The sequence below is a fragment of the Dermochelys coriacea genome, chromosome 6, assembly GCF_009764565.3.
Source record: "Dermochelys coriacea isolate rDerCor1 chromosome 6, rDerCor1.pri.v4, whole genome shotgun sequence".
Classification (NCBI taxonomy): domain Eukaryota; kingdom Metazoa; phylum Chordata; order Testudines; family Dermochelyidae; genus Dermochelys; species Dermochelys coriacea.
The window spans coordinates 47,880-72,432 of NC_050073.1; the positions used below are offsets into that span (position 1 = coordinate 47,880).

Here is a 24,553-nt window from a genome sequence, read left to right on the forward strand (position 1 = left end):
CTGCTTTAAAGGAGCCTGTCTCCCCCCTTCCCTGAAATGGGGATGGTTCTCATACTCTCACCCCTTACACTGGGGGCTGCAGCTGACCTGGTCTGCTCCCTGCCCACACCCCCCCCGGGTGGGGGGGGGGCGGTGATCTGAGGCTGCTCCAGGTCTCAGGGACGGGGAATCCCAGCAAGGGGGGAGGGGAGAGCAGTGAAGGAAAAGAGGGGATTCCCTGACATGGGGGAGAGGGAATGGCACTAGGAGGAGCAGGCTCCATGGGACACAAGGAGGATCCAACTCGTGAGAGCGTCAGGGTCCTGCATTTGACTGTGCTGGAGGGAGGGATGGAGCCAGGGCACTTTGTGGTTGGGGATGGAGGAGCTGGGTGCACTGGGGTGGGTGCATAGGGGGAACTGGGTGAATAGGGGGGCTGGGTGAATCAGGGAGCTGGGTGCATTGGGTGCTGGGTGTATGGGGCAGCTGAGTTGTTGGGAGCTAGGTGCATGGGGAAGCTGGGTGTGTTGGAGGCTCGGTGGATTGGGGGAGCAGGATGCGTGGGGTGCTGGGTGCGTTGGGGAGATGTATTGAGGTGGGGGAGCTGGGTGTGTTGGGGGGGACCTGGGTCCATTGGGGCAGTGTAATGAGATGGGGGGCTGGGTGCCTTGGGGGCTGAGTGGATCAGGGGAACTGAGGGCATTGAGGGATGGATGGATGGGGGAGCTGGGTGGGTGCATTGGGGAGCAGGGTGCATGGGGGCAGTGTATTGAGGTGTGGGGGAGCTGGGTGCATTGGGAGTTCGATGCATGTGGGAGCTGGGTCCACTGGGGTTGTGCAATGAGGTGGGGGGCTGGGTGCATGGGGAAGCTGGATATGTTGGGGGCTGGATGGATTGGGGGAGCTGGGGGCATTGGGGAGATGTATTGAGGTGGGGGAGCTGGGTGTGTGGGGGACCTGGGTCCATTGGGGCAGTATAATGAGGTGGGGAGCTGGGTGCCTTGGGGGCTGAGTGGATCAGGGGAGCTGGGGGCATTGGGGGATGGGTGGAGGGGGGAGTTGGGTGGGTGCATTGGGGGAGCTGAGTGTGTTGGGGCAGTGTATTGAGGTGGTGGGGAGCTGGGTGCATTGTGGGATGGGTGGTTTGGAGGGAGATGGGTGCTTTTGGGGCTGGGTGCATGGGGAGAGCTGGGTGTGTTGGAGGCTGGGTAGATCAGGGGAGCTGGGTGGATGGGGGAACTGTATGCATTGGGGGCTGGGTGTTTTGTGGGGGTGGGTGCATGGGGAGCTGGGTACATTGGGGGCTGGGTGGATTGGGGAGCTCTTGGTGTTTGGGGATGGATGGGTGCAGGGAGCTGTTTGCGTTGGGGTGGTGTATTGAGATTGGGGGCTGGGTACATAGGGGAGCTGGGTGTGTTGGGGGCTGGGTGTATAGGGAAGTTGGGTGTATTCGGGGCTGGGTGGATCGGGGGAGCTCTGTGCATTGTGGGATGGGTGGGTGCAGGGAGCTGGGTGTGTTGGGTTGATGTGTTGAGTGGGGTGCTGGGTGCATCGGGGGCTGGGTGTATAGGAGGAGCTCTGTGTGTTGCGGGCTGGAGGCATGGGGGAGCTGGGTGCGTTTGGGACTGCGTGGATCAGTGGAGCTGAGTGTGTTGGGGGCTGGGTGTGTGGGGGGCTGGGTGGATAGGAGGGGGCTGGGGGCATTGGGGGCATATTGAGGTGGCCAGGGGAGCTGGGAGCTCTAATCCCCCATCATCGCTGTGTCTGAGGAGAAGCCGTGTATGGTGCAGAGGAGGCTGCATTGTGTGCCACCCCTCTCCCCATGTCAGTGTCAGTGGTGAGCTCACACCCATGGAAGGGGCCGGTAGTGCCTTGGGGCAGCATGTCAGTGACACTAGTGCAAGCGCTGTCCCCTGGCACACGGGTGTGCGCAGGGGCTGCTCAGGGACCTTGTCCCCCCATCCGTCTTGAAGGAGCTGTGGGGCTGGACCACGTTCTATTACCCTATAAGGGACCTGCTGGGCTCCGTGCGCTGAAAATAAACAGCCCAGCCAGGGGAGGGGGAGCAGCTGCTGCCCCTGGATTAGGGATCCTAGCGCAGAGAGTTCCACCACCCCAGCCCTGGCCGCAGCTGCCAGCGCCACACCAGGGAGCAGAACCCAGGCACTGAACCCCCAAGCACCAACCCTCTGTCCCACACCAAGGCACTGCCCCCCCCCCATGGTACTACTGCTCCATACCTCCACCCTCACCCCCCACACTCCCAGGGAATGGGCCCAGGGCACCACCCATGACCCCCTCCCATGCACATCTGTCTCCTCTCCTGGGGCCCAGCCCTGCCTGTCTGCTGAGACACTGCCCCATGTGGGCCTGCAGCTGCTAAGGAGCCAGTTACAGCCCCGTGTCCTGCCTATGGGATGCTGAGCCCCTGCAACCTGCACATGGGACCCTAAACCCACCCCAGAGTGGGCACTGACCCCTTGTGATCCCCACAGCCTGTACAGGGGGGCACTAACTGTGATGATTCTTGGGGTACCAGGACTCTGAGGCCCCCTTGGTACCCCTGCCCAGCAGCCACGCAGCTTCTGGCCCCACCAGCCTGCCAGCTGCTCCTGCTCTCTCTGGGCTACACTAGCCCTGAGCTTACCTCGCAGGGTGACGGTAGGTGCCCCGCAGTTCCCGCTTCGCTTTGCATCACTGCCCTGTGCCATGCAGCCTCCCACAGGCTGCTCACAGCCATCCCAGAGCCTCTGCCCCACAGGAGCCATGGGCCCCAGCATTCTGGCAAACAGCGCCCCAGGAACCAGGCAGCACTTGGGTGCTCTTGGAACAAACCGTATGCAGGTTTATGGGAATGATGAGAAGTGACGGGAACTGGTTACAACCCAGAGCAAAGCTCTGCCCATCTCTGCAGTATCCCAGTCTAGCTAACAGCAGGGTTCCCTGCCACGCCCAAGGTCCAGGAGCCAGATGTTCATGGAAGCCCCCTCCCGGGGTTTCCTCAATGACTGCGCGCCGAGGGCCTCTGCTACCCTAAGACTCGATTGTCTTTGCTCCCCACGAGGGCGCTCTCCAGGCAGGCTGGGCCACCTCCCACTGGCTGTGCTCATCGGCACTGGTCTTTGCTGGCTTTCCAGAGACTGGGCTAAGCTGTGGCCAGGGCAGACTAGAATCCGTCATTACCTGGCTAATGAGGGAGGAGGGTCAGTGACTGGTTCACCACTGGGACACCTCCACCCCCGGTGGCTGAGTTGCACCCCGAGCCCCTCATGCACACTGGCAGTAGCAACACAGTCTTTGTTGGCTCGGTGGGGCACATGGCACACAAAGATCGTGACTCTTGACAAGTCAGGCGCCTCCTGAAGATGCCTCTCACGTTCCTCCTTCTGGCAAAACAGCCAGTACGGCGTGTTTGGAGCAGTGAGTTTGTCAGGCCTGCGGTGAGAGCGGTTTGCAAAGACCAGCAGACCCTTTGGCAAAGAACCTCTGGGGCACACTAACCCTGCCCCATATCCCACACATGGGGTGCTAGCCTCAACTCATGGCACATCCGTGGGCCAGGGGTGCTGTGTTCCAGACCCAGTGAGGGGCCCAGGGCCCTGTGAGCTGAGCCCCTTCATGTTCCAGCTCAGGCCCCTGGAAGGTGAAGTCCCCTCTGTGGTGGGGGTTGGCTGTGTCTGACTCTCCTCCCCCCAACCAACACAGCCCTCCCCCTCCCTCCGAGGCAGAGGGGTTATGAGAAGCCAGCCACCCACCCAGAACCCTGGGCTGCAATTCAGGCCCCCAGTCCCCACCCAGTCTTCTCCCATGGCCAGAAGAAAACCCCAGGAGCCCTCTAGCCTCAAGCTGGCTGGAAGGGCCCTGGGAAGCTGCTTCCCCAGTGACATCCACCCAGCTGCCGAGGATGCAAATTCATCCCCAATTGCCCTGATGCCTGCATGGGATGAAGAGGTCCCATGAACCTGGGCCATGCCCCCACCCGAGAATGGCTCCATGCCCCATCCCTGCAGTGCTGTCAGCTCTCATCCTGTTTGAGGGTTTCCACTGAGCCCCAGCCTCTGGAGTCCTGTGATTGCGGCAGGATCTTGGCATCCCTAAGTCAGATTCTTGCCCTTTGCAGTCAGTGAGACAAGTTGTGGGGACCCAACCCCATGAAAGCTGCAGAGACAACAGGCAAATAAGCAGCCTCTGGCATTTTGCATGGGAAAAACCTGGTTTTCAAGCTGATCTCAGTTGATGAACACTTGAGGTGGGATGGCTCCGCTGACACCACACCCATTGAGAGGGATGCTCTGAGGCAGTCTGGCCCGGCAGCAAGCACTCACGTGCGTGGGTGTGGGGTGAGTGAGCAGGAGCTTCCCCAGTTGCTCAAACTGTTTATTTGGTTCCAAAATCAACCCAACGTACCGCTGTATTTGTACAGCACCAGGCTCCTGCCCCAGGACGGCAGCTCTAGGCTGCTCCCATAAGACACAAACACATACCACTAATTGGAAGGCCACATGAAAAAGCACTCTGGCTTCGTGTCAGCAATTCCTATGGGACAGGGCTGTTTTCACTAGGGTTACTTTTTCCTGTGAAAAAAATTCATGAGGCAAAAGTCCCATTTTCCCAGTTCCTCTAGGAACTGATGCTTTGGACCAACATGGCTTTGGGGAGTGGATTCTCTACCGTTCCAGGCATCGCTCACTCTGAACACCCTGCACCGATCATGGGGCTCCCTGCAGGAGGCCTCTGGGCTGGGCCCTTCCCACGCTAGCAGCCCTGAATCTAGCTGAGCTGTGGCAGGGAGCCACCGGGCTGGTCTTATTTGGGGGTCTGTGGCAAGATGCGAGGCCCCAAGGGAAGGTCAGACATGCACTAAGGCCTCTCATGAGGCCAGAGTCCCAAATGATGGGCTAACCCTGCCTGTGCCCCAGCTCCAGCCCCACAGCCCAGGGGCCTTCCCTCCTCCTTCACCCACCCCGTTTAATGAGCCAATCAGTTTTCCAAGTGATCCCTGATGAGGTTGGCTGGTTCCTGCCCCCGCCCCCGCTGACCCCCGCAGCTGGCACTGTCTGTCTCCACAGGGCCAGGTGGCTGCTGGGAACAAGGTCACACAGAGCAGCCTCAGGCAGGGTGCTCTGGGGAGCGAAACTGGGGCTTCCACGGCCCCCCACGCAAGTAAAGTCTCCATGCCCCATTCATGTGGGGGAGGGGCAGGAGCTGGCTTCCCCACAGATCTGGACTGAGGGTCCCCCCGGTGGATCCAGCTGGGGACCAAGGGCTTTGGCTCAGTCTCCCCAGTCAGTACGTCCTGCAGGGAAACCCCAGCAATTCAGTACCAGACCCAAGAGGGATCAGGACCCATGAACCTCTGTGCGAGGACATTGATTCAACCTGGAGCTGGGAGCGGGTACTGCCCCAAACTGGGTTAAGGGTGAGGCCTATGGGACACATGCCAGCCCCCCCCCCCATTTCAGCTGCCATCCCTTCCCTGCATCACTGCTCTCCCCTCAGCCCCCACACACCTGCCTCTCCACAGACCTCTCCAAATCACAGCCCCCAGGACCCAGAAAACAAGGGCAGCTGCTGTCTGATCTGGGCATAGAAGCCCAATGAGGCAACCACAAGCTCTGCTGATGCCCTTCAACCCCCTACTAGCCCAGTCCTGGACTCCTGCCCACCTCCTCTGATCAGCTGGTGCCCCTCACTCCCGACCCACAGCCCTGGGCTCCCCCCACAGCCCTGCTGGTGCCCCTCACTCCCAACGCACAGCCCCCTGCAAGCCCAGCCCTGCCACCCCACCAGCTCTGCCGGTGCCCCTCCTGACCTCCACTTCTGATCTCCCATCTGCAGCAATTCTGGTTTATTGGCTCTCAGCTCTATGGTCGCGTGCGGGGATGGGGGGCACCAGCTCCCAGGGAGAGGAGGTGAAAAGGCTCAGCCCAGGGGCTCTGTAGGAAACCACAGGGACCAGCACCTCCCCCTGGTGGCTCAATGAGCTCCCAGCACCCACCTCCCAGGCCAGCCTGGTCCTCCCTGGCCCTGCTGCCGGGTGGGGGGACCCAGGTCCATTGTACCTGAAGCCAGTGCAGGGACAGAGGGGCTGCAGCTAGGAGCCAGCAGGGGTCTGCCCCCAATGTGAGCTGCGCAGCCCAGGAATGCGGGGGGGATTCTCCTTCACCTCCCCCACGGTAGCGCCAGGGGGCAGGCCCCACTGCGACAGTCTGGGGCAGGGGGTATCCCATGCTGTCCCCACAGGCATCCCAGCTGTGGCAGGGGGCTCTCCCCACTGAGCTAATCGACCAGCCCAGCTCTGGCCAGAGGAGCGCCACAGGTTTGCACTGACCTTGCGCTGCAGGCACCCCCACAGCCAGGCTGTGGTGCCAAACGGGAAGGACAAGGCCAGGTCTCCGGCCAGGGCAGAGGGGACTGCACACCGTCAGCAGCACCACGGACTCTGGAGGCCGGGGAGGTCTGAGGGGTTTACCCTCCCCACTTGCCTGTGCTGCCACCATCCCCAGTGTGGCTCCTGCACCGTAGCAGATGGGGCTCAGCAGGTGTCTATCCTGTACACTCATGGTCAGCGTGCTGGGGACTCTGGCCTGGGGGGGAAGAGGTGTTAGCCTGCTCCCTTCCCAGCACTGGACCAGCTCCCTGCGGCCTCTGTCCTGGGAGGCACAGAGGAGTATTTATCCCCCAGGATCCCACTCCCATGCTGGGTGCAGGGGGTGTCTCTTTAGCCCCCCCCATGCCCCCTGTGGCTGCGACTCCCTCAGCAGTGGGGAGACATTTACTTTTCCATAGTCACCCCACTCCTTTGCCAGCACCATCCCCAGACCCGGGGGGGTGGGGGGGGAAGGCGTCTCACACTCCCTTGGCGCTGGGGTGGCCGCTCCTGGGGACGAGGCCAGTGCAGGATGTGACGTTCCAGCCCCCAGGGCACAGAAGAGACAGAGCCACTGCCACTGCAGTCAAGCTTTTCTTTCCCTCTTTTTCTTTAAAAGGTGAACGAGGTTCGTACAAACGCCCAAAAAATTAACAAAAAACCAACAAACGGACCCCGGCCAACTGAAAACCAGACAGGGCGGAGTCAGGGGGCTGGGGTGGGGTGGGGTGGGGTGAGGGGCTGGGTCAGGGGAAGAGAGTCTAACTACTCCACAGTAGAAAAATAATTTTGAAAGGGGGCGAGGAGGGTGCGCCGTGGGGGGCGAGGGGCACTCTGTGCAGGGTGAGATCGGGCGGGGAGGAGAGAACAGATGGAGGCAGCGCACAGTTTGGGGGACATACGAGGGGACAGACATATATAGTATCTTCTCTTTAATTTACTGGGGGAATCCGTAAGGTGCGGCCAGTTGAAAGTGGGGTGTCAGGGCCTGGCCTGTAGCCCTAGGCTGGCTCTGGGAGGTGTATAAATATGTTGCTTTGGGGTGGAAGGAGGACAGGGCCAGAAGGGGGATGAACCCCCTGGGGTCAGAGGGAACACTGGGGGATGCATAAGGATACATTCGGAGACTCGATACATTCAGTGACAGTGTGCGGAGCCATAGGGGGAGGGACAGGCCCCCCTGGCCTGGAGAAGACCAGACTCCTTACACCCCTTAGCGCTCTAGAGGCCCTGACCTGTAGTGTTTCAGTGCCCAGCCCCTCTGCCAGTGGGGGGTGACGTACCTTCCTGCCCCAATGGGCTCTGTACCGCTGAGGCCAACCTTGCAGGGAGGGGAGAGGCTCAATGATCACATGTAAGGTGGGGGGTTGGGAAGCTGGATTCAAGGGGGCTGGCTCCCCCTCTCACGGGGTCCTGGGGCGTACAATGGGGCTGGGGCACCCCGCTACAGGGCCCTGGGGGCACTCAGTGGGGCTGCTCCATCCCCAACATGGCTCAGACGAAGGAGTACTGGTTGTTGATGGCCCGGGCATGTCCCGTGTCTCCCTCTGGCTCCTCAGCCTGGAGCTGCAGGAGTCTCCCTGTGGCCCCATCCTCCGGGTCCCCTGTGCTGCCCCCTTCCTCCTCCTCCTGCGGCAGGGAGGGGTTGCTGGGGGCTGGGGCTTCGGGGATGAGCCAGGGGGGCTGCAGGGACCCCCCCTCTGGAGCTGCATGCCAGGATGGGGGTGGGGGGGGCAGGCTATGGGACGTGCTCGGCTCTGTGGAGACAGACAGACATACAGACAGACAGACAGACGGGGTCAGGTGTTAGCTGATGAACTTGACACTGAAACCCCAGCCCCCACACCCTGAGCAATAACAGGGTGACAGCCCCCCTTTCTCACTCCTCCCCTCCCCCCCAACATCAGGGCCAGGGTCACAGGCTGCCATGGCCCAATGGGCCACTGGGAGGCCAAAAGCACCAGCCTGACAGACCTGGGACCCCTCTCCCCCAGCAGCTGCTGCCCCGCAACATCTGTAACGGCCCCCCACCCACAGGAGCTCTGGGGAAAGGGGGTGAGCAGCAGCAGCAGCTCACAGACATGCCCCCCTCCCATCCCCATGGATGGCATGATGGGCCATGGCGCACACAACAGACACTCACTCCCTCGGGGCCATGCCCCCCGGCGCGGCTCACACTTACAAACAGTCATTCGCGCCGATGGAGACGAGGCCGGGCGAGTCAGGGCTGCGCTGGGTCGGCTCACAGGCGGTGGCTCGGCTGCCCGCCCTGTCCCTGCCTGCAGGGGTCGGGGGCACGAGGGGGGGAAGACAGAGACGCCCGTCAGATACGGGGACAGACAGACGGACGTGGAGGGGGAACAGACGGGGACAGTCGCCCGGCCTGGGGGGGGGGGGGACAGACAAAGCACGGACGGATGGACAGACACAGGACAGGACAACTGCCAGATAGGGCTTGGACAACCCCCTCCTCCAACACATCTGCCCACTTCCCCCCCACCCCCAAGACAGACCCATGCCTGCCTCCCCCTGCACACCTCCCCCACTCCCCCCTGAACCATACACACACTGCACCTGCCTCCCTCCCCCCCACAAGCCATACACGCACCACCCCCACCCCCAGCTGTATGCACGCACTCCCACCTCTCCCCGAGCCAGACACGCAAGCCCACCTCCTTCTGCCCCCCTGACACGTGCACCTGCCTCCCTGAGCCAGACACGTGCGGTACCCATCCCCCCCGACATGCACCACCACCCCACCGCTGTGAGCCAGACCCACGCCCGCCTCCCTCCACACATTCCCCCAGTCCCAGATAGACACATGCCCTCTCCTCCAGCCACAGGAGTGCGCTTCCTCACCCAGGCAGCAAGACACATGGGGAACCACCAGCCTGGGGCTTGGAAACACCCCTCCCCCGACAGACACTCTCCAGACAGCCAGATGGGAACCCCCACGGCAGGGAGACATAGCCACGTAGACAGACAGGCAGGCAGACCGCTCCCCTCCCCACCGGATCCCACGGGGGAGCAAGCAGAGAGGGAGCCTCCAGCCACGCCTCCTCCAGCCAGTTATGAATGAGCCTCTGATGGAACTGCAGCTACTGTGCCCTCCTGGGCGCCCAGCACCACCCCCCAGCGCCCTGGGGCTGCCGCCTCCCCCCCCAGTGCAGCAGGGCCCCCCCCCCACTCTCACCATGCAGCCGCTGTGAGGCCACCACGTAGCTGACGAGGGTGACGTCACTGGAGCCGCCCGACTCCAGAGGGATGGGGTGCACTCGGAAGTGCTCCAGCATGTCGAAGATGGTCTGGAACCAGAGGTGCTGCACGCGGCACTGCCCGTCCTCATTCAGTGACAGGCGCAGGTGCTGGCGGGGGGAAGGGAGAAGCGGGTGAGACCACGGCCACAGGCTCTGCAGCCCCAGGGCTCCTGGCCCTTCTCTCGGGACGGGTCCACGGGCTGGGGCGCTCACCTTGGCCTTGCCCTGGAAGTTGAAGGTCAGCACGTACTCTCCCCGCCTGGTCTCGCTCTGCCGCACCAGGAAGACACCATGGCTGCTGGGGCCGCCAGCCAAGACCAGCTGGGCGGCCTTCAGTCGGGACAAGGTGCCGTGGAACCAGGGGTACTCCGAGAGGGGATGCTCTGGGTCGCCTCCCCCAGGGTCCGGCTCCCCCTGGAACAGGAACGAGCCTGACACAGGAAAGGGGAGTGAAACAGCACACGGGGGGCATGCCTCTGGCACACACCCCCAACCTGCTCCCCACTCGGCCCCATCCCCGGCACGCCCCCCGCAACCTGTTCCCACTTAGCTCCTGTCCCCCCGACCTTCTCCCCACTTGGCCCCCATCCCCAGCAAGTCCCCCCAGACCCATTCCCCCCCTCCCCTGAACATACCCCCACCAGACCCAGTACACGCCCCCAGCATGCCCCTCCTACAGACCCGGTATCCCCAGCCCCCCAAGCACACTCTCCACCAGAGATCTACCCTTCATCCCACACCCCTTTCCCAATTACCTTTGCTTCCTATAAAATCTCTTTTCCACTCTGGGTCCCGCTCCTGCCACACAGCACCTGGAAACATCCCCATCTCTGGCTATATGGTTCCCCTGAACTCCCCATTACTCCTCCCCCAGTGCCACCCCCACAGACTCCTCTGCTCCGTACCTGTGGCGTCGGGAGTGTCGGGGAAGGGCGTGTGCAGCAGGCCAGGGGGATAGGGACCCTGCAGCCGCTCAGCTGCCTCATCGATGGGGACTCGGGGTGGCAGCTCGGGAGGCAGCAGCTCCATGGAGTTGAAGTGGGAAGCAGCGATGGAGACAGAGCCGGGGGAGATGGAAGCTGAGGGGCGCTCAGACAGACCCCCATATGCACCTGCTGGGATAGATGCAGATGAAGTTACCAATCTCCACAGAGCTGGGGGTGCTGGGACAGACCCAGTTTAGGGTTGGCTCATGCTGAGGCCATCCCACGCTGTGTGGCTCATGCTCCCTCCTCAGCAGGTCCAGCTGGTCTGGTTTTCTGTGGAAGCATCCAATTTCTGAATGCAGTGGGATCCAGTGGTAGGCAGTTCCACTGGCCCAGGGCAGCACATTCCCTGGATCCACCACTCCCCCCATACCCATCTCAGTTCCCTCTTCTCGCCAACTGTTATTGTCTACCCTGTCTCCTCTCTATAGTCACTGCCATCCCTGCAGATCCTGCCTCTGAATAAGACACTTTCAGCCCATGGCTGCTTCAAGATCCCCTGGGCCCACAGCTTTGGCTGTGCTGGTGTCACTGCACTCAGCAAAACAGCTGTAAATAAGAGAAGCAGGGGATGGAAGAGGAGTCAGGAGCCAAGCGTGAGGAGAAGGAACCAGGCACAGGGGAGAAGGGAGCTGGATATGGAGAGAGAGACTAGGTAGCTAGCGTGGCAGGTGTAGGGGAGAAGACAGCTGAGGGAGTTGGTCTAGAGGAAGGGCTGGGGGGACCAGCTATGGGGTGCTGGTACCCGGGGGGGAAGCAGCTACAGGGAACTGGTACCTGGGGGGGTGAAGCAGGGTTTGGGGGCCAGCTATGGGGTGCTGGTACCCAGGGGGAACAGGGTTTGGGGGCCAGCTATGGGGTGCTAATATGGCAGGTGGTCACAAAGTGACAATTTTTTGTACGATTTATAAAAAGGCTGCATGTGCCAGAGTTTCCCTCCTGTGCTGCATTGTGGCTCAGTGGGGAGAACAGGTCTGTGTGCTCTTGCCAGGCTAGGACACAGCTATGGATGTTGCCTAGCTGTCTGGACCCTTAGGTCCCATATCAGTGGAGCTCTTCAGAAGACAATGACAAATCCAATAGCTAGCAACCAATGACCCAGAGACATACCGACTTCCTGCTGTGACTCCCTGTGCCCCATGGTCACCACTTTTATATGGTTGTGATATATTTGGTACAAAGTATGCTTTCTGAGGTATCATTTGAAAACTCAATCTGCTGAACATCACTGCCCTGTTGAAATGTGTGTAACAATACTTCATGTCAAATTATGAGGTTTTACCATATGATTGTTAGTGAAATAGGTTGTGATTCTGGGTAACCCCCATAAGCCAATTTCTCAGAGACAAAGGCAGACTGGCACGCCAGCTATGCGCTAAAAGATCGTTGCCTGCTTAAGCAGAGATTCACCAGCAGGGGACTTGTAAACAGGAGATTTACAATTGTACGCCATAGAACTGCCTGCCCCCATGACCCAGCAAGGGCTTGTCCAGCACAGAAGGGCTGGGGTATCAAAGGGGAAGAAATGCCTCTAGCCACCTCTCCTTCTTACAGCTCTCTGCTCATAACATCAATGAATACCTGAGGGGTACTGAACTAAGGGGAGTGGTCCCAGGCTGAAAGGAGAGAGAGCCTGTAAACGGAGAATTGCCTGCAGCATCTGGTGTGGAGAGAATGATGTTTGCTTCAAATCTGATTGAGCTTAGTAAAGTTTAGGAATTAGTTAATGGTTTTATCTTTTTTTTTTGGTACCCGATTCTGACTGTTATGCCTTTTCCCTTATCACTTAACCGGGTCTTTCTCCAGTTAATAAACTCTGCTTATCATTTTCTCTAAACCAGCTGGTTTGATTAAAGTGTTTAAGAAACCTCTACTTGAGATAACAAAGACTGGTGCATAAACAGGTTTCAGAGTAGCAGCTGTGTTAGTCTGTATCCGCAAAAAGAAAAGAAGTACTTGTGGCACCTTAGAGACTCGATTACAGACCTAAAAGTGGCAATTCTTCAACAACAAAAACTTCAAAAACAGACTCCAACAAGAGACTGCTGAATTGGAATTAATTTGCAAACTGGATACAATTAACTTAAGCTTGAATAAAAAGACTGGGAGTGGATGGGTCATTACACAAAATAAAACTATTTCCTCACGTTTATTCCCCCCCCCCCCCCGTTCCTCAGACGTTCTTGTCAACTGCTGGAAATGGCCCATCTTGATTATCACTACAAAAGGCTTTTCCCCCCCTGCTCTCCTGCTGGTAATAGCTCACCTTACCTGACCACTCTCACTACAGTGTGTATGGCAACACCCATTGTTTCATGTTCTCTGTGTATATAAATCTCTCCTCTGTTTTTTCCACTAAATGCATCCGATGAAGTGAGCTGTAGCTCACGAAAGCTTATGCTCAAATAAATTTGTTAGTCTCTAAGATGCCACAAGTACTCCTTTTCTTTTGGTGCATAAACTTTACCCTTTGTTGGGATGTACAACTATCTATGAGCTTGTACTGTCCAGCGGGCTACTGAGCAGTGTAAGACGCACATTTACAGGGCGGGGGGGCCAGAGCTGGGACAGGGGATATGCGGGTGCCGCCCTGTATCAACTCATGGCTGGCTGGAAGAGCATTCACGTAAGCAGCTGGGAGTGGTTTTCCATGCTAGTAGCTGCGCGTCAGCAGGCTGCTCCGACAGTACAGCGGTGTCCAAGGCACCCCAGGCTGGAGAACTATGGGTACACAGCAATCCGGTCCAGGGAATGCCCAACCCACCTCTTAGCAGGGGGCTGAGCTGCATTTCCCCAGCTGGGGAACAAAGGACTGGGGGGAGAGGGAGAAGGGAGGCTAAGTACCCTGACTGCCTCCAGCAGAATACACCCTGGAAGCCTGATAAAGAAGATCAGAAAGACGGAGAGAGAGCCTGACCCAAGGGGTTCCCCACAGCTTGGCGGGGCTCTGGGCTGAGCAGAAAGGACTGGGCTGTAACCTGCACCCCTCTGCGCGACCCTAAGGGCTCCCTGTGCCATGGCCAGCTGACTAACACACCTAACTGCATGTCAGCGCTGTGGGACTGTCCCTGCCATGCTGGGCGAGAGGCACCATCCCGGCAGCGTGGGCACGTCTCTGCCAGGGTCTGGCTCAGCGGGACTCGCTGGGCAGAGCTCACAGGGAAAGCAGGACGCTGCAGCCCAGAGGTCAAGTCTAAGCAGGCGGTGAAGCCACATGGCTTACCCAGGAAGAAGAGAGACCCCAGGGGTCTGGCTCATTGAAGAGGTCCTCTGAGAGACTGTTCTAAAGCTGGGGCCATAGCATTGATCCTGTGGATCTGTGACAGAGCCAGAGAGGGCTGGGAGCAAGCCATCCACCTATGGGGTGCTGGTAGGGAAGGAGGCAGGGCTCAGGAGGGTACAGGGTAAACAAGTGTTGGGCGGCTGGCTACAGACCTCTGGTAAAGGGGGATGCAGGGCAGGGGGGCCAGCTACAGGGTGCTGGTTGGTGGGAGAGATGAGGCACGGCTGGGGACAGTACAGGGTAGAGAGGTTGGGGATTTGGTTAAGGGAGAAGATAGCTTAGGGGGTAGTACGGGGAGCTGGCAGGACTGGCACATGCGGGGGGGCAGTGGCAGGGCAGGTCTCGGCTGACACTCACCCTGGGAGAGCTGCTCGCTGCTGTCACTGGGCACCATGGGCAGCTCCCGACTTGGCATGCTCTCCGAGTGGTTGAGACAAGGCAGGTCCGTGCTGTCCGCGTTCTCCCTGCAGGGACACCGGCATGATTCACAAGTAAAGGACACCCCCAGGACATCCCGGGGGGATGCTGCCTGGCTCCCCGTCCTAGGAATGGGAATCTGAACCCTGCACTGGCAGGGAGCCAGGGCAATGCAGGGGGCGGAGGAGTTGGTGGCACAGGGGGTCCCACAGCAAGGCGAAGGGGACCCGGAGCCCTAGTGCCATGAGGAGGAGATGTCAGACGTGGGGTCGGGACCGGATGCTGGCTCACTCACCCCAGGCTCATGCAGTCCTGGATGTCGGCCAGCCACGACCTCATCTGCAGCGAATCGACCGTCTCCAGGATGTACTCGAGGGAGTTCTCCATCTGCCAGGTACACTGGGTCAGCACCAGTGCCTGGGCACCCCCTTCCCTGCTCCTCATGGTGCTCCTCCCTCCACCCTTCCGGCATCCCAATCCCCCATCCCTATGGCATCTCTCTTCCGTCACTCCAGCCTCAGGTGCTCCCACCCCACTCCTCCCCTCCCCCACCAGTACGGCACCCCCAGGACCTCTTCCAGAACTGCCCCTGCATACGCCTGTGGGGCCACCCTCAACCTCCAAGAACCTCCTTACACCCCTCCCGCACAGAACATCTCCATAGCCTGGCCCCACAGCTGGGGCTTCCTGCTCAGACCCTCATCACTGGGGGGATGGTCCCCTGCGACCCCACTGGGGGGTAGGGGGGCACATCCCTCAGACGGCTCCACCTGCTCCGCCCCAGCCCTGTGCCTAACCCACAACAGCAGTAGCGCAAGGAAGGGGTGTGCACTGATTCTCTCCCCGCCACAGCCCCTCCCAGTCCCCCACACCCACCTTTAAGACAAAGGTGTTTTCCTTGTCAGGCATCTCCAGCGGCGTGGTGGTGCGCACGTCTGTCACAGCTGAGCAGAGGATGCTGACCCGGGCCTTGGTGGACTGAGGGCAGGTGAGAGACAGCGAGGTGAGATGGGACCCGCAATCAACCCAGCCCTGGGCCAGGCCATTCGTCCCCTCCCCACACAGGGCTGTGACAGGCCAAGTGCAACGGGACGGGGATCATTACTGATCTATTACACTGAAGGTGCAGCCCAGGGAAGGGACTTTGCCAAGACTGCACAGCCAGATCAGGAGTCCAACCTGACTCTCCTACCCCCGCTCTACCCCAGTGGTTCCCAAACAGGGGTGTGTGTACCTCTGGGGATACACAGAGATCTTCCAGAGGCACATCAACTCATCTAGACATTCGCCTAGTTTTACAACAGGCTACATAAAAAGCACTAGCGAAGTCAGTACAAATTAGGGGTGTCAATTAATTGCAGTTAATTCAAGCAATTAACGCAAAATAAATTAATTTAAAAAATTGTGATTAATCACAGTTTTAATTGCACTGTTAAAGAATAACAGAATATTGTTAATAAACAAATATTTACAATAAATATTTTGGATATTTTTCTACCTTTTCAAATAAATTGATTTAAATTACAACACAGAACACAAAGGGTACACTGCTCACTTTATATATTTTAGTACAAATATTTGCACTGTAAAAAAACAAAGAGTATCTTTAATTCATCTCATACAAGTACTGTAGTGCAATCTCTTTATCGTGAAAGTGCAACTGACAAATGTAGATTGTTACATAACTGCACTAAAAAACAAAAGTTCAATCCTTAAGGGGGCCATTTAGGCATCATGGGGCAAAAATTGGGGATTGGTCCTGCTTTGAGCAGGGGATTGGACTAGATGACCTCCTGAGGTCCCTTCCAACCTTGATATTTTATGATTCAGAGCCTACAAGTCCACTCAGTCCTACTTCTTGTTCAGCCAATTGCTAAGACAAACAAGTTTGTTTACATTTAGAGGAGATAATGCTGCCCTCTTCTTATTTACAGTGTCACCAGACAGCAAGAACAGGCCTTCACACGGCACTTTTGTAGCTGGCATTGCAAGGTATTTACGTGCCAGATATGCTAAATGTTCGTATGCCCCTTCATGCTTTGGTCACCATTCCAGAGGACATGCTTCCATGCTGACGACGCTCGTTCAAAAAATAATGCATTAAATTTGTGACTGAACTCCATGGGAGAGAATTGTATGTCTCTTGCTCTGTGGTTTTACCTGTGTTCTGCCATATATTTAACGTTATAGCAGTCTTGGATAATGACCCAGCACATGTTGTTCATTTTAAGAACACTTTCACTGAAGATGTGACAAAACGCAAAGAAGGTACCAATGTGAGATTTCTAAAGATAGCTGCAGCACTTGACACAAGGTTTAAGAACCTGAAGTGCCTTCCAAAATCTTAGAGGGACGAGGCATGGAGCATGCTTTCAGAAGTCTTAAAAGAGTAACACTCCGATTTGGAAATTACAGAACCTGAACTATCCCCGCCCCGCCAAAAATCATCCTTCTGTTGGTGGCATCTGACTAAGATGATGAAAATGAACATGCGTTGGTCTGCACTGCTTTGGATCGTTATCAAGCAGAACCTGTCATCAGCATGGAAGCGTGTTCTCTAGAATGGTGGCCAAAGCATGAAGGGATATACACGTTTAGCATACCTAGCATGTAAATACCTTGCAACACCAGCAACAACAGTGCCATGTAAACGCCTGTTCTCAATTTTATGACATTGTAAATAAGAAGTGGGCAAAATTATCTCCCGTAAATGTAAACAAACTTGTTTCTCTTAGCGATTGGCTGAACAAGAAGTAGTGGACTTGTAGGTGCTAAAGTTTTTCATTGCTTTATTTTTTGAGTGCAGTTATGTACCAGAAAAACCAAAGCAAAACCATTCTACATTTATAAGTTGTCCTTCTGCGATAAAAAGATTGCACTACAGGACTTGTAAGTGAATTAAAAAAAAACTTGCTTTTGTTTATCTTTTTTTACAGTGCAAATATTTGTAATAAATAGCAAGTGAGCACTGTACAGTTTGTATTCTATGTTGTAATTGAAATCAATATATTTGAAAATGTAGAAAACATCCCAAAATATTTAAATGGTATTCTATTATTGTTTAGCAGTGCGATTAAAATGGCAATTAATCATGATTAATTTTTAATCTCACAATTAATTGCAATTTTAAAAATCGTTTGACAGCCCTAGTACAAACTAAAATTTCATACAGCCAATTATGTGTTTATACTGCTCTATGCACTATATACTGAAATGTAAGTACAATATTTATATTCCAACTGATTTATTTTATAATTACATGGTAAAAATGAGAAAATCAACCATTGTTCAGTACTAGTGTGCTGGGGGACACTTGTATTTTTATGTCTGATTTTGGAACCTTTTACGAGAGATAAAACTTGGGGTACACAAGACAAATCAGACTCCTGAAAGGAGTTCAGTAGTCTGGAAAGGTTAAGAGCCACTGCTGTACCCTGTTAAACCCCCACTCTCCTCCCAAAGCCAGGCAAGGTACCCAGAAGCCCTGTCTCCAGAACACCTTTCATTCCACCTCGTCTCTCACAGCACGCACAGCTCTAGCGATTCTCCTCAATCCTGAACCACAGCTCTCTGCCACCCCAGACCTGAGAGTCCTCCCCCTGCAGCCAATCCGTACAAGCAGCCCCCCATGAGGGATCCCATCAGGTGGGTGGCTGCCCCCCCAGGATGGGGCACAATTCCCACTGCTCCCTCACCTTGGGGGGGATGTAGAACTCCAGCAGGTAGCCCTCGCCCTCTCCCTTGCCTGCCTTCCGCAGCAGCAGCCGGCATTTCTGCCATCGGGCCCGGCTGCCACCCCCCCCTCCGCTGTCATCGGCCACAATATAATTGAGCAGTCCCTCCCGGCGCACACTGGACAGTTCCACTTTGGGGGTAGGTGCCTTGCTGAGCCGCAGCCTTTCAAACTTGTGTGTCCAGCGCTCGGTGGGCAAGGAGTCTGCTGCCCCACCCCCTGAGGAGTTGGAATTGGTGTTGGCCCCACCAGCCTCCTCCTCGGTGGGGGACTCGGCTGAGCTCTTCCACTGCAGAATGCCTCGCATGCTGCCCCGCACGCTGCGGCTGACGTTGCGCAGGGAGAAGCGCTTTTTGAGCTTAGGCTTTGTGCTGGCAGTTGCGGCAGAGGTCGAGACGTCCTCGGAGCTACGAGACTGGCTGCTGGACAGCCCCGAGGCCAGGCCGGGCTGCGGCTCCACTGGAGAGGCCACTGAGGAGTCACTGCAGGTCTCTGAGAGGTCACGGGTGGAGGAGGAGGAAGCGCCCCCAGGGCAATGGTGGGCTCCAGTGAAGGGAGCGATGTCGCAGCGGGGGGGTGAGTCGCCGGCACAGGCCCGGCTCACCTCGGCCTCAAAGTGCTCCACGAAGTGCTCCGCGAAGCGGCGGGAGAAGGCAGCCTCGGCCCCCGGTGCTGCAAACTGGGGGTTCTCGCTCAGGAAGGCGCGGAAGCGCCGAGCAAAGTCCAAGGCGGCTGCCCGGGCATGGGCCTCGCAGAAATCCCGCCAGCCGGGCGAGGGCAGCGGTGCAGCCACCTCCACCACCCCCGGTGGCGCCACACTGCCGTTCATGCTGCTGCTGCTGTCCAGGAGACAGGAGCCCCAGGAGGGGCTGGGCGCCAGGATCCTGACCACCAGGAGGCTGCTGCTGCTGCTACTGTCGTGCTCACCTGGGAGAGTGGGGGAGACAGAGAGTGAGAAGACAAGCAGGGAAGAAACCCAGGGAATGCAGCACTGTGGGGTGAACCCAGAGGCCAGGGGATCAGAGCTCCAGAGGGGACTTTGGGGGTGCGCCAGGAAGCGCTGGGTAAAGGGGGCACAGCTCCAGAGAGAGAGAAGAAATAGCACCAGGATACACCACATGGCTGGGAAGCTGAGCAAAGGTGACAAAAGATCCTGTGGGTGGAACTCTAGGGTGGAAAGAGGGCCCAGCACAGAGATCTCAAGATGGGGGATAGGAAGGGGCTGGGGAGAGCCCCTAGAGATACCCTGGGGAGCATAGTGCTGGGCTATAGAGTACATGGGAGGGCACTGCACCCAGGCCACTGCACCAAGGGGGCATGAACCCCAGGAGGGGAAGATGGGCTGGGGGATTCCCCTGGGAAAAAGGTGCAATGAAAGGAGAAGCCAAGGGCAAGGAAGTGCCTAGGGGAGTTGCTGGGGAGATGCCCAGGTGGCAAGAGGGAGAAGGTGGCTACAGGGTGTAATACTGGAGAGTATTGGGAGGTACAGTTCCATGGGAAGGAAAAGGGCTGTGGAGGGGAGCAGAACCATTCTGTCTCCCCCTTTCCCCTTATGCCCAGATTTAGCCTCCCTTTCAGTACCCCTCAGTTGTCCCAAATCTCCTTCCTTCCAAAGCTCCTGCCCCAGCCAGGCCCCCACCCCCAAACCTCCCTCCTCTGGGCTCCTGCCCCAGCCAGGCCCCCAGCTCCAGAGTTTTTCCTGGGAATTGAAATTAGGTGAGGGTGTGCGAATTTACAGGGGAGTGAGGGCTGACGAGAGGTGAGACTATGCAGGTGAAGGTGGGTTGTATGGCACCATAATAAAAACTGAAAAATGTTTCACAACTATTTTATCATGATACAAATTAAAATTGGCTACTCAAGCCTACTATGAAGCCTCACTTCTACATCCTTCTTGGTTTCTTCTTGTAATTTTGCACAACTCTGTTAATGAGCTTCTCAAATGCACTGTGTTCACTTTTGGTGGCTTCTCATGTGTCCGGTACTTCCAGTCCTTCAGGATATGTTCATGATCATGCAGAAGGCGACTCCTTTCAGAACACAAAATTCTATTCAATGAGGAAAAAGAACACTCAACTGTAGCTGTTGAGACTGGGAGTAGCAAGAGATGTATTCCTACTTTTTTCATCCCAGGAAACATAGCACAAATATTGGGTCGAACCACTAGTGATGATAAAGAAAAAGTTGAAGTCAAATCTTTGTTCGTTCATCGTATGATATCCACGCTGTGTTCAAATTCTCTACTCTGTCATGATTACATGGCAGCCCCATTGCTGGTAGTGTCTCACTTCACTCAGTGGTCAGTGTTTTATAAGATAGGCATCTGTAAAAGCTACATGGAGGTTGAGCAGAATCCAGAAGTCACTGTTGTAGATTTGTAAGAATCAAGTCTGTGTACTTTTTCAGCTGTCATAACAAACATTTCTTATATTGAATCCTTAATTGAAGAAGACAAGTGCTTTCATTAGTCAACTTCTGGATTGAAGTCTTTGCTTCTTCCAGTACATTTTCAATGGCTCTCTCTTTGATTGATCCAAGTGTAGCATCTATTGCTGGATGAAGATCTAATACTGATGCAGCAGATGCCTGGATGGCATTGTTTAATGATCCAAGTGGTTTCAACAGTAGATTTACAAGACAGAGAATGATGAGTCTTCTGTAAACTTAGTAGCAAAAGTGGTCCACCAGCCTCACTACTTAGATCTGTCCCATCTCGGTAGATACTTTCCAAAGCCAGTAATAACAGTTGCAGTAATTTTAAGACAACAGCCAAGGATCACTCATGAGAAAGCCAGCGGGTTTTCCCAGGTTGGACTAATTTGAACTTCAGTCCCATTGTATCTTCTATATTTTTTTCCAAGACAGTCAGTCATTTTGGACTTTTTTTTTTTTCCAGCAAGAGTATACTGAAGACATTAAATTGATGGCTTTTTAAAATCTTTTGAAGATTCTGCAGCTCATACTAGTGCTAGTTGGAAAAGATGGTCTCTGCAGTGCGTCTAGGAGAGATTAGGGTTATACTTTTCTCTGAGCAAAGCTTATACTCCGCTATGCCGTCCAGAGAAGTTTGCAGCTCCATCAAATGCACAAGCAGCCATCTTTCTGGGGTTCAATTTACAAGCAATTAACTCTTCTAAAGATGTGGATTCTCAGAGACGCAGCTGATGTGTCTTCTATAACCTGAACATCTAAAAATGCATCTATTGGCCTACTACTGACATGAAGATAATCACAATGACTCAATACTTTATGCCCATATGCATCAGTTCATTCACCAGCCATCAACCCACATTTTCTGAATGCAGTGAGAGTTCTTCACTTTTTCAGCTGCTGAACCTTTCACTGCTGCATCACATGCATCTAACCAGTTAGTTGAGTTTCTTGCAGAAAGATAGCGAACATTTGCTGATCTTGTTCAGAACCAGTGTCCAACTTCAAGATTAACAACAGAAAATGAACTTAACATTGGTCTCCTGCGTGCAGGGTGTGGTATCTCTTGCTTAAATAGAAAGTATGATTGTTGCGACAGCCACATTTGTTCTCAAAACTGTGTTGTGTCTCCAGCATTCTTAAAAGCCTCATTAAGTTCTTCTAAAATTGGCTTTGATAGTGACTGGCTTACAAGGCTTTCTGCATGTCGATGCAGTCCAGAGGCTGGGTGTTTTGCAGCCTTTTCATGTAGGTTGTCAGCACTGGCTTTGCTGATCGGTTTGGCAAACGAAGCTCCTCCACTTTTAGTATATAAATCCACGGTATGCTTACATCTTGAATAGTGCGTGCAGTTCTGGTCGCCCCATGTCAAAAAAAAGATATCTTGGAATTGGAAAAGGTACAGAGAAGAACTGAAATGATTAGGGGTATGGAATAGATTCCAGATGAGGAGAGATTAATAAGACTGGGACTTTTCAGCTTGGAAAAGAGATGACAAAGTGGATATGATAGAGGTCTATAAAATCTTGACTGGTGTGGAGAAAGTGAACAAGAAAATGTTATTTACCCCTTCACATAACACAAGACCTAGGGGTCACCCAATTACATTAATAGGCATCAGGTTTAAAAAAAAAAACACACACACACACACACACACAAGGAAGTATTTCTTCACACAATGCACAGTCAACCTTTCAAACTCTTTGCCAGAGGATGATGTGAAGGCCAAAACGATAGCGGGGTTCAAAAAAGAACTAGATAAGTTCCTAGAGGACAAGTCAATCAATGGCTATTAACCAGGATGGGCAGGAATGCAACACCATGCTCTTAGTGTCCCCAGTCTATGCATGCCAGAAGCTGGGAGTGGATGACAGGGGATGGATCACTGGATGATTGCTTGTTCAGTTCATTCCCTCTGGGGCACCTGACATCGATGACTGTCAGAAGACAGGATACTGGGCTAGATGGACAATTGGTCTGACCCAGTATGACCATTCTTATGTAAAAACTAATTATAACATAACAATACAAATGTTTAGTACTGAAACTCTCCAATATAGTGATCTCTTGAGATAGCAACAATGTGAGATAACTACCTTGGCAAATAATGCACTTTAAAAATCTTGACCTACTAGGAAATGTATATTTATATTAGTTTCCCAGTCACAAATCTAGCATTCGGGAGCAAAGTTACTAAAATGTAGTTCAACAAACAAATATTCCTTTAATGTACCCCTTCCTTCACCACACCCCATTCATAGCTGTTGTCCTTGGTCAGAGGAGACCCAGAGTTCAGAGGTGCTTTCGTGGGAGTTCACCTCCCACCCTGTGAGGAGGAGAGAAGGCACCTTGCTCGTTCCTCCAGACGCTTGCCACTCGCTTGCTCTGGCCACTGTTGTTTGTTATGCCACCATTCGCTCCACTGCCGATGGCCCTGTGCTGTCACCTTCTGCTGCCACCTGCCACTGTGACCTCCGCAAATCGGTCTCTTGAGATTCCACAGCTCTCAGTGATTTCAGCTCTCAGTGGGGGAACCACACTGCTATTGCAGGCTGGGCAGGGTCCTTCCACAGAAATGCTGTCCTGCAGCAGGTCTAAGCCCTTAGGCCTGATTATCAGTGACTTCAGCTCTAGTTATCACTTAAAAGAACAAAAGACTACAGAGCCTAATCTGCTCTTTTCTTAAACCAGGGAGACGGGCAGGTCAAATGGCGCCTGTGACTCTTAGGCAGAGTTGACACCACCAAACAAAATACCTGTCCCCCATCCTTTCTCTACACTGGGATCTGGCATCCAAACCCCCTGCTTACCGACTGCAGTTCAGCTGATGGTGAGCAATGCTTAATTTGTAATGAAACAGGTGCTGGGGTTCCAACAATTAAGTGCCAGGGCTCCAGCAAGTTTTTTACATTAATCATTGATGTGGCAAGCCCAGAGGTCCTGGGGCTATGAACTGCCAAGTCTAGAGGTGCCAGGGCTCAGCCCAGGCACAAAATTAAGCACTGAGGGTAACCCCCTCAATCAGGACAGGCTAAGTGCAGTTCTGGTGCCTTTTACTCCTGCAGTAACAACATTTAATGACTCCTGCGTTCAATACTAAAGTGATTTGTAACCCAACACCAGACAAACGATCGCTTGGGCAGCACAGTTCTGTCAGCTGGATACCTAGGCAGGGTGTGTTCATGTAAATACAGTCTGGGCCTGAAGTCTTTTCCTCTCCCCAGCTCATCACTAGCTGTCAGAGGGGAGCTCGCTCACACCTTGCCTACAAATCACAATTGAAAATTATTAGGTTGGCCAACTTTGCGGAAACGTTGCGCCCACACTGCTGTAACAAACCGCAGCCAGGTGAGGGAGCTGCTCTTTATCCCCACACTCCCCACCTGTCAGGCTGTCACCCCGCGCCCGGCTGTTCCCATTTCAACCCAACGCTCCAGCCAGTGACGGAGCCGGCCGCGCGGCGCGGAGGGAGCTGAGCGCGCGGGGGGGTGTCTCTGCCCAGCACCAGGCCGGGGGCGGGGCCTAACGGGAGCCGGGCGGGGGCGGGAGCCGGGCCAGTCTCACCATCCCGCCCGGCGGCTCCGGCTCCGGCTCCGGCTCCTCCCGGGTCTCGGCAGCGGCAGCTTCCGAGTCTGTCTCCGTTACAGCGAAGAGGGGACAGGGCCTGTATCGTCACTTCCGCTTCCTGGAGCTCCGTCCCTTCATCGCACGCTTCCGCTTCCGGGAAGTAACTGGAAACCCCGTCCCACTGGGAGCGGGACCAGAGCGGCTGCGCAACAAGAGCACCATAGAGAGGAGGAGGTTAAGGGCTAGAGCGACTCATGCTGCTGGCATGGAACCATAGACGGTAGTTGGACTGAGGCTAGAGCGGCGCGAGCCGCGATACCACAGCGGGGCTGAGTCCACCCGCCGGGGCAGTTACCATAGAGAGGAGACTCGTTAGCTAGAGCGACAACTGCGGGTGGCAAATATCATAGAGCGGTAGAGCGCCTCCCATGGGCGATCCGTACCATACAGATGAGTGGCTAGAGGGACGAGAACTGCCTATAACGTCACACTTGTACCATAGAGGCAGGGAAGTCGGGCTAGAAGGAACCT

At 55.4% G+C, this 24,553-nt stretch overlaps 1 protein-coding gene across 4 annotated transcripts; it reads right to left on the reverse strand.

Annotated features, from left to right (window-relative positions):
* Positions 1–6,930: 6,930 nt before the first annotated feature.
* On the reverse strand, positions 6,931–24,219 carry SH2B1 (SH2B adaptor protein 1). 4 transcript variants are annotated; one of them, XM_038407899.2, is made up of 10 exons: positions 24,020–24,219; positions 17,988–18,952; positions 15,169–15,270; positions 14,588–14,679; positions 14,233–14,339; positions 10,512–10,718; positions 9,820–10,037; positions 9,543–9,714; positions 8,532–8,628; positions 6,931–8,106 (listed from the first exon to the last, which is right to left on the reverse strand). In XM_038407899.2, exons 2-10 carry the CDS (start codon positions 18,852–18,854, stop codon positions 8,088–8,090), a joined length of 1,881 nt encoding a protein of 626 aa, XP_038263827.1. In that variant the 5' UTR covers positions 18,855–18,952; positions 24,020–24,219; the 3' UTR covers positions 6,931–8,087. The 4 variants fall into 4 exon arrangements, with proteins under 4 accessions (XP_038263827.1, XP_038263829.1, XP_038263826.1 ...); XM_038407901.2 differs by having other exon boundaries at positions 10,512–10,721; XM_038407898.2 differs by having other exon boundaries at positions 10,512–10,721; positions 23,839–24,183.
* Between the last annotated feature and the right edge of the window lie 334 nt (positions 24,220–24,553).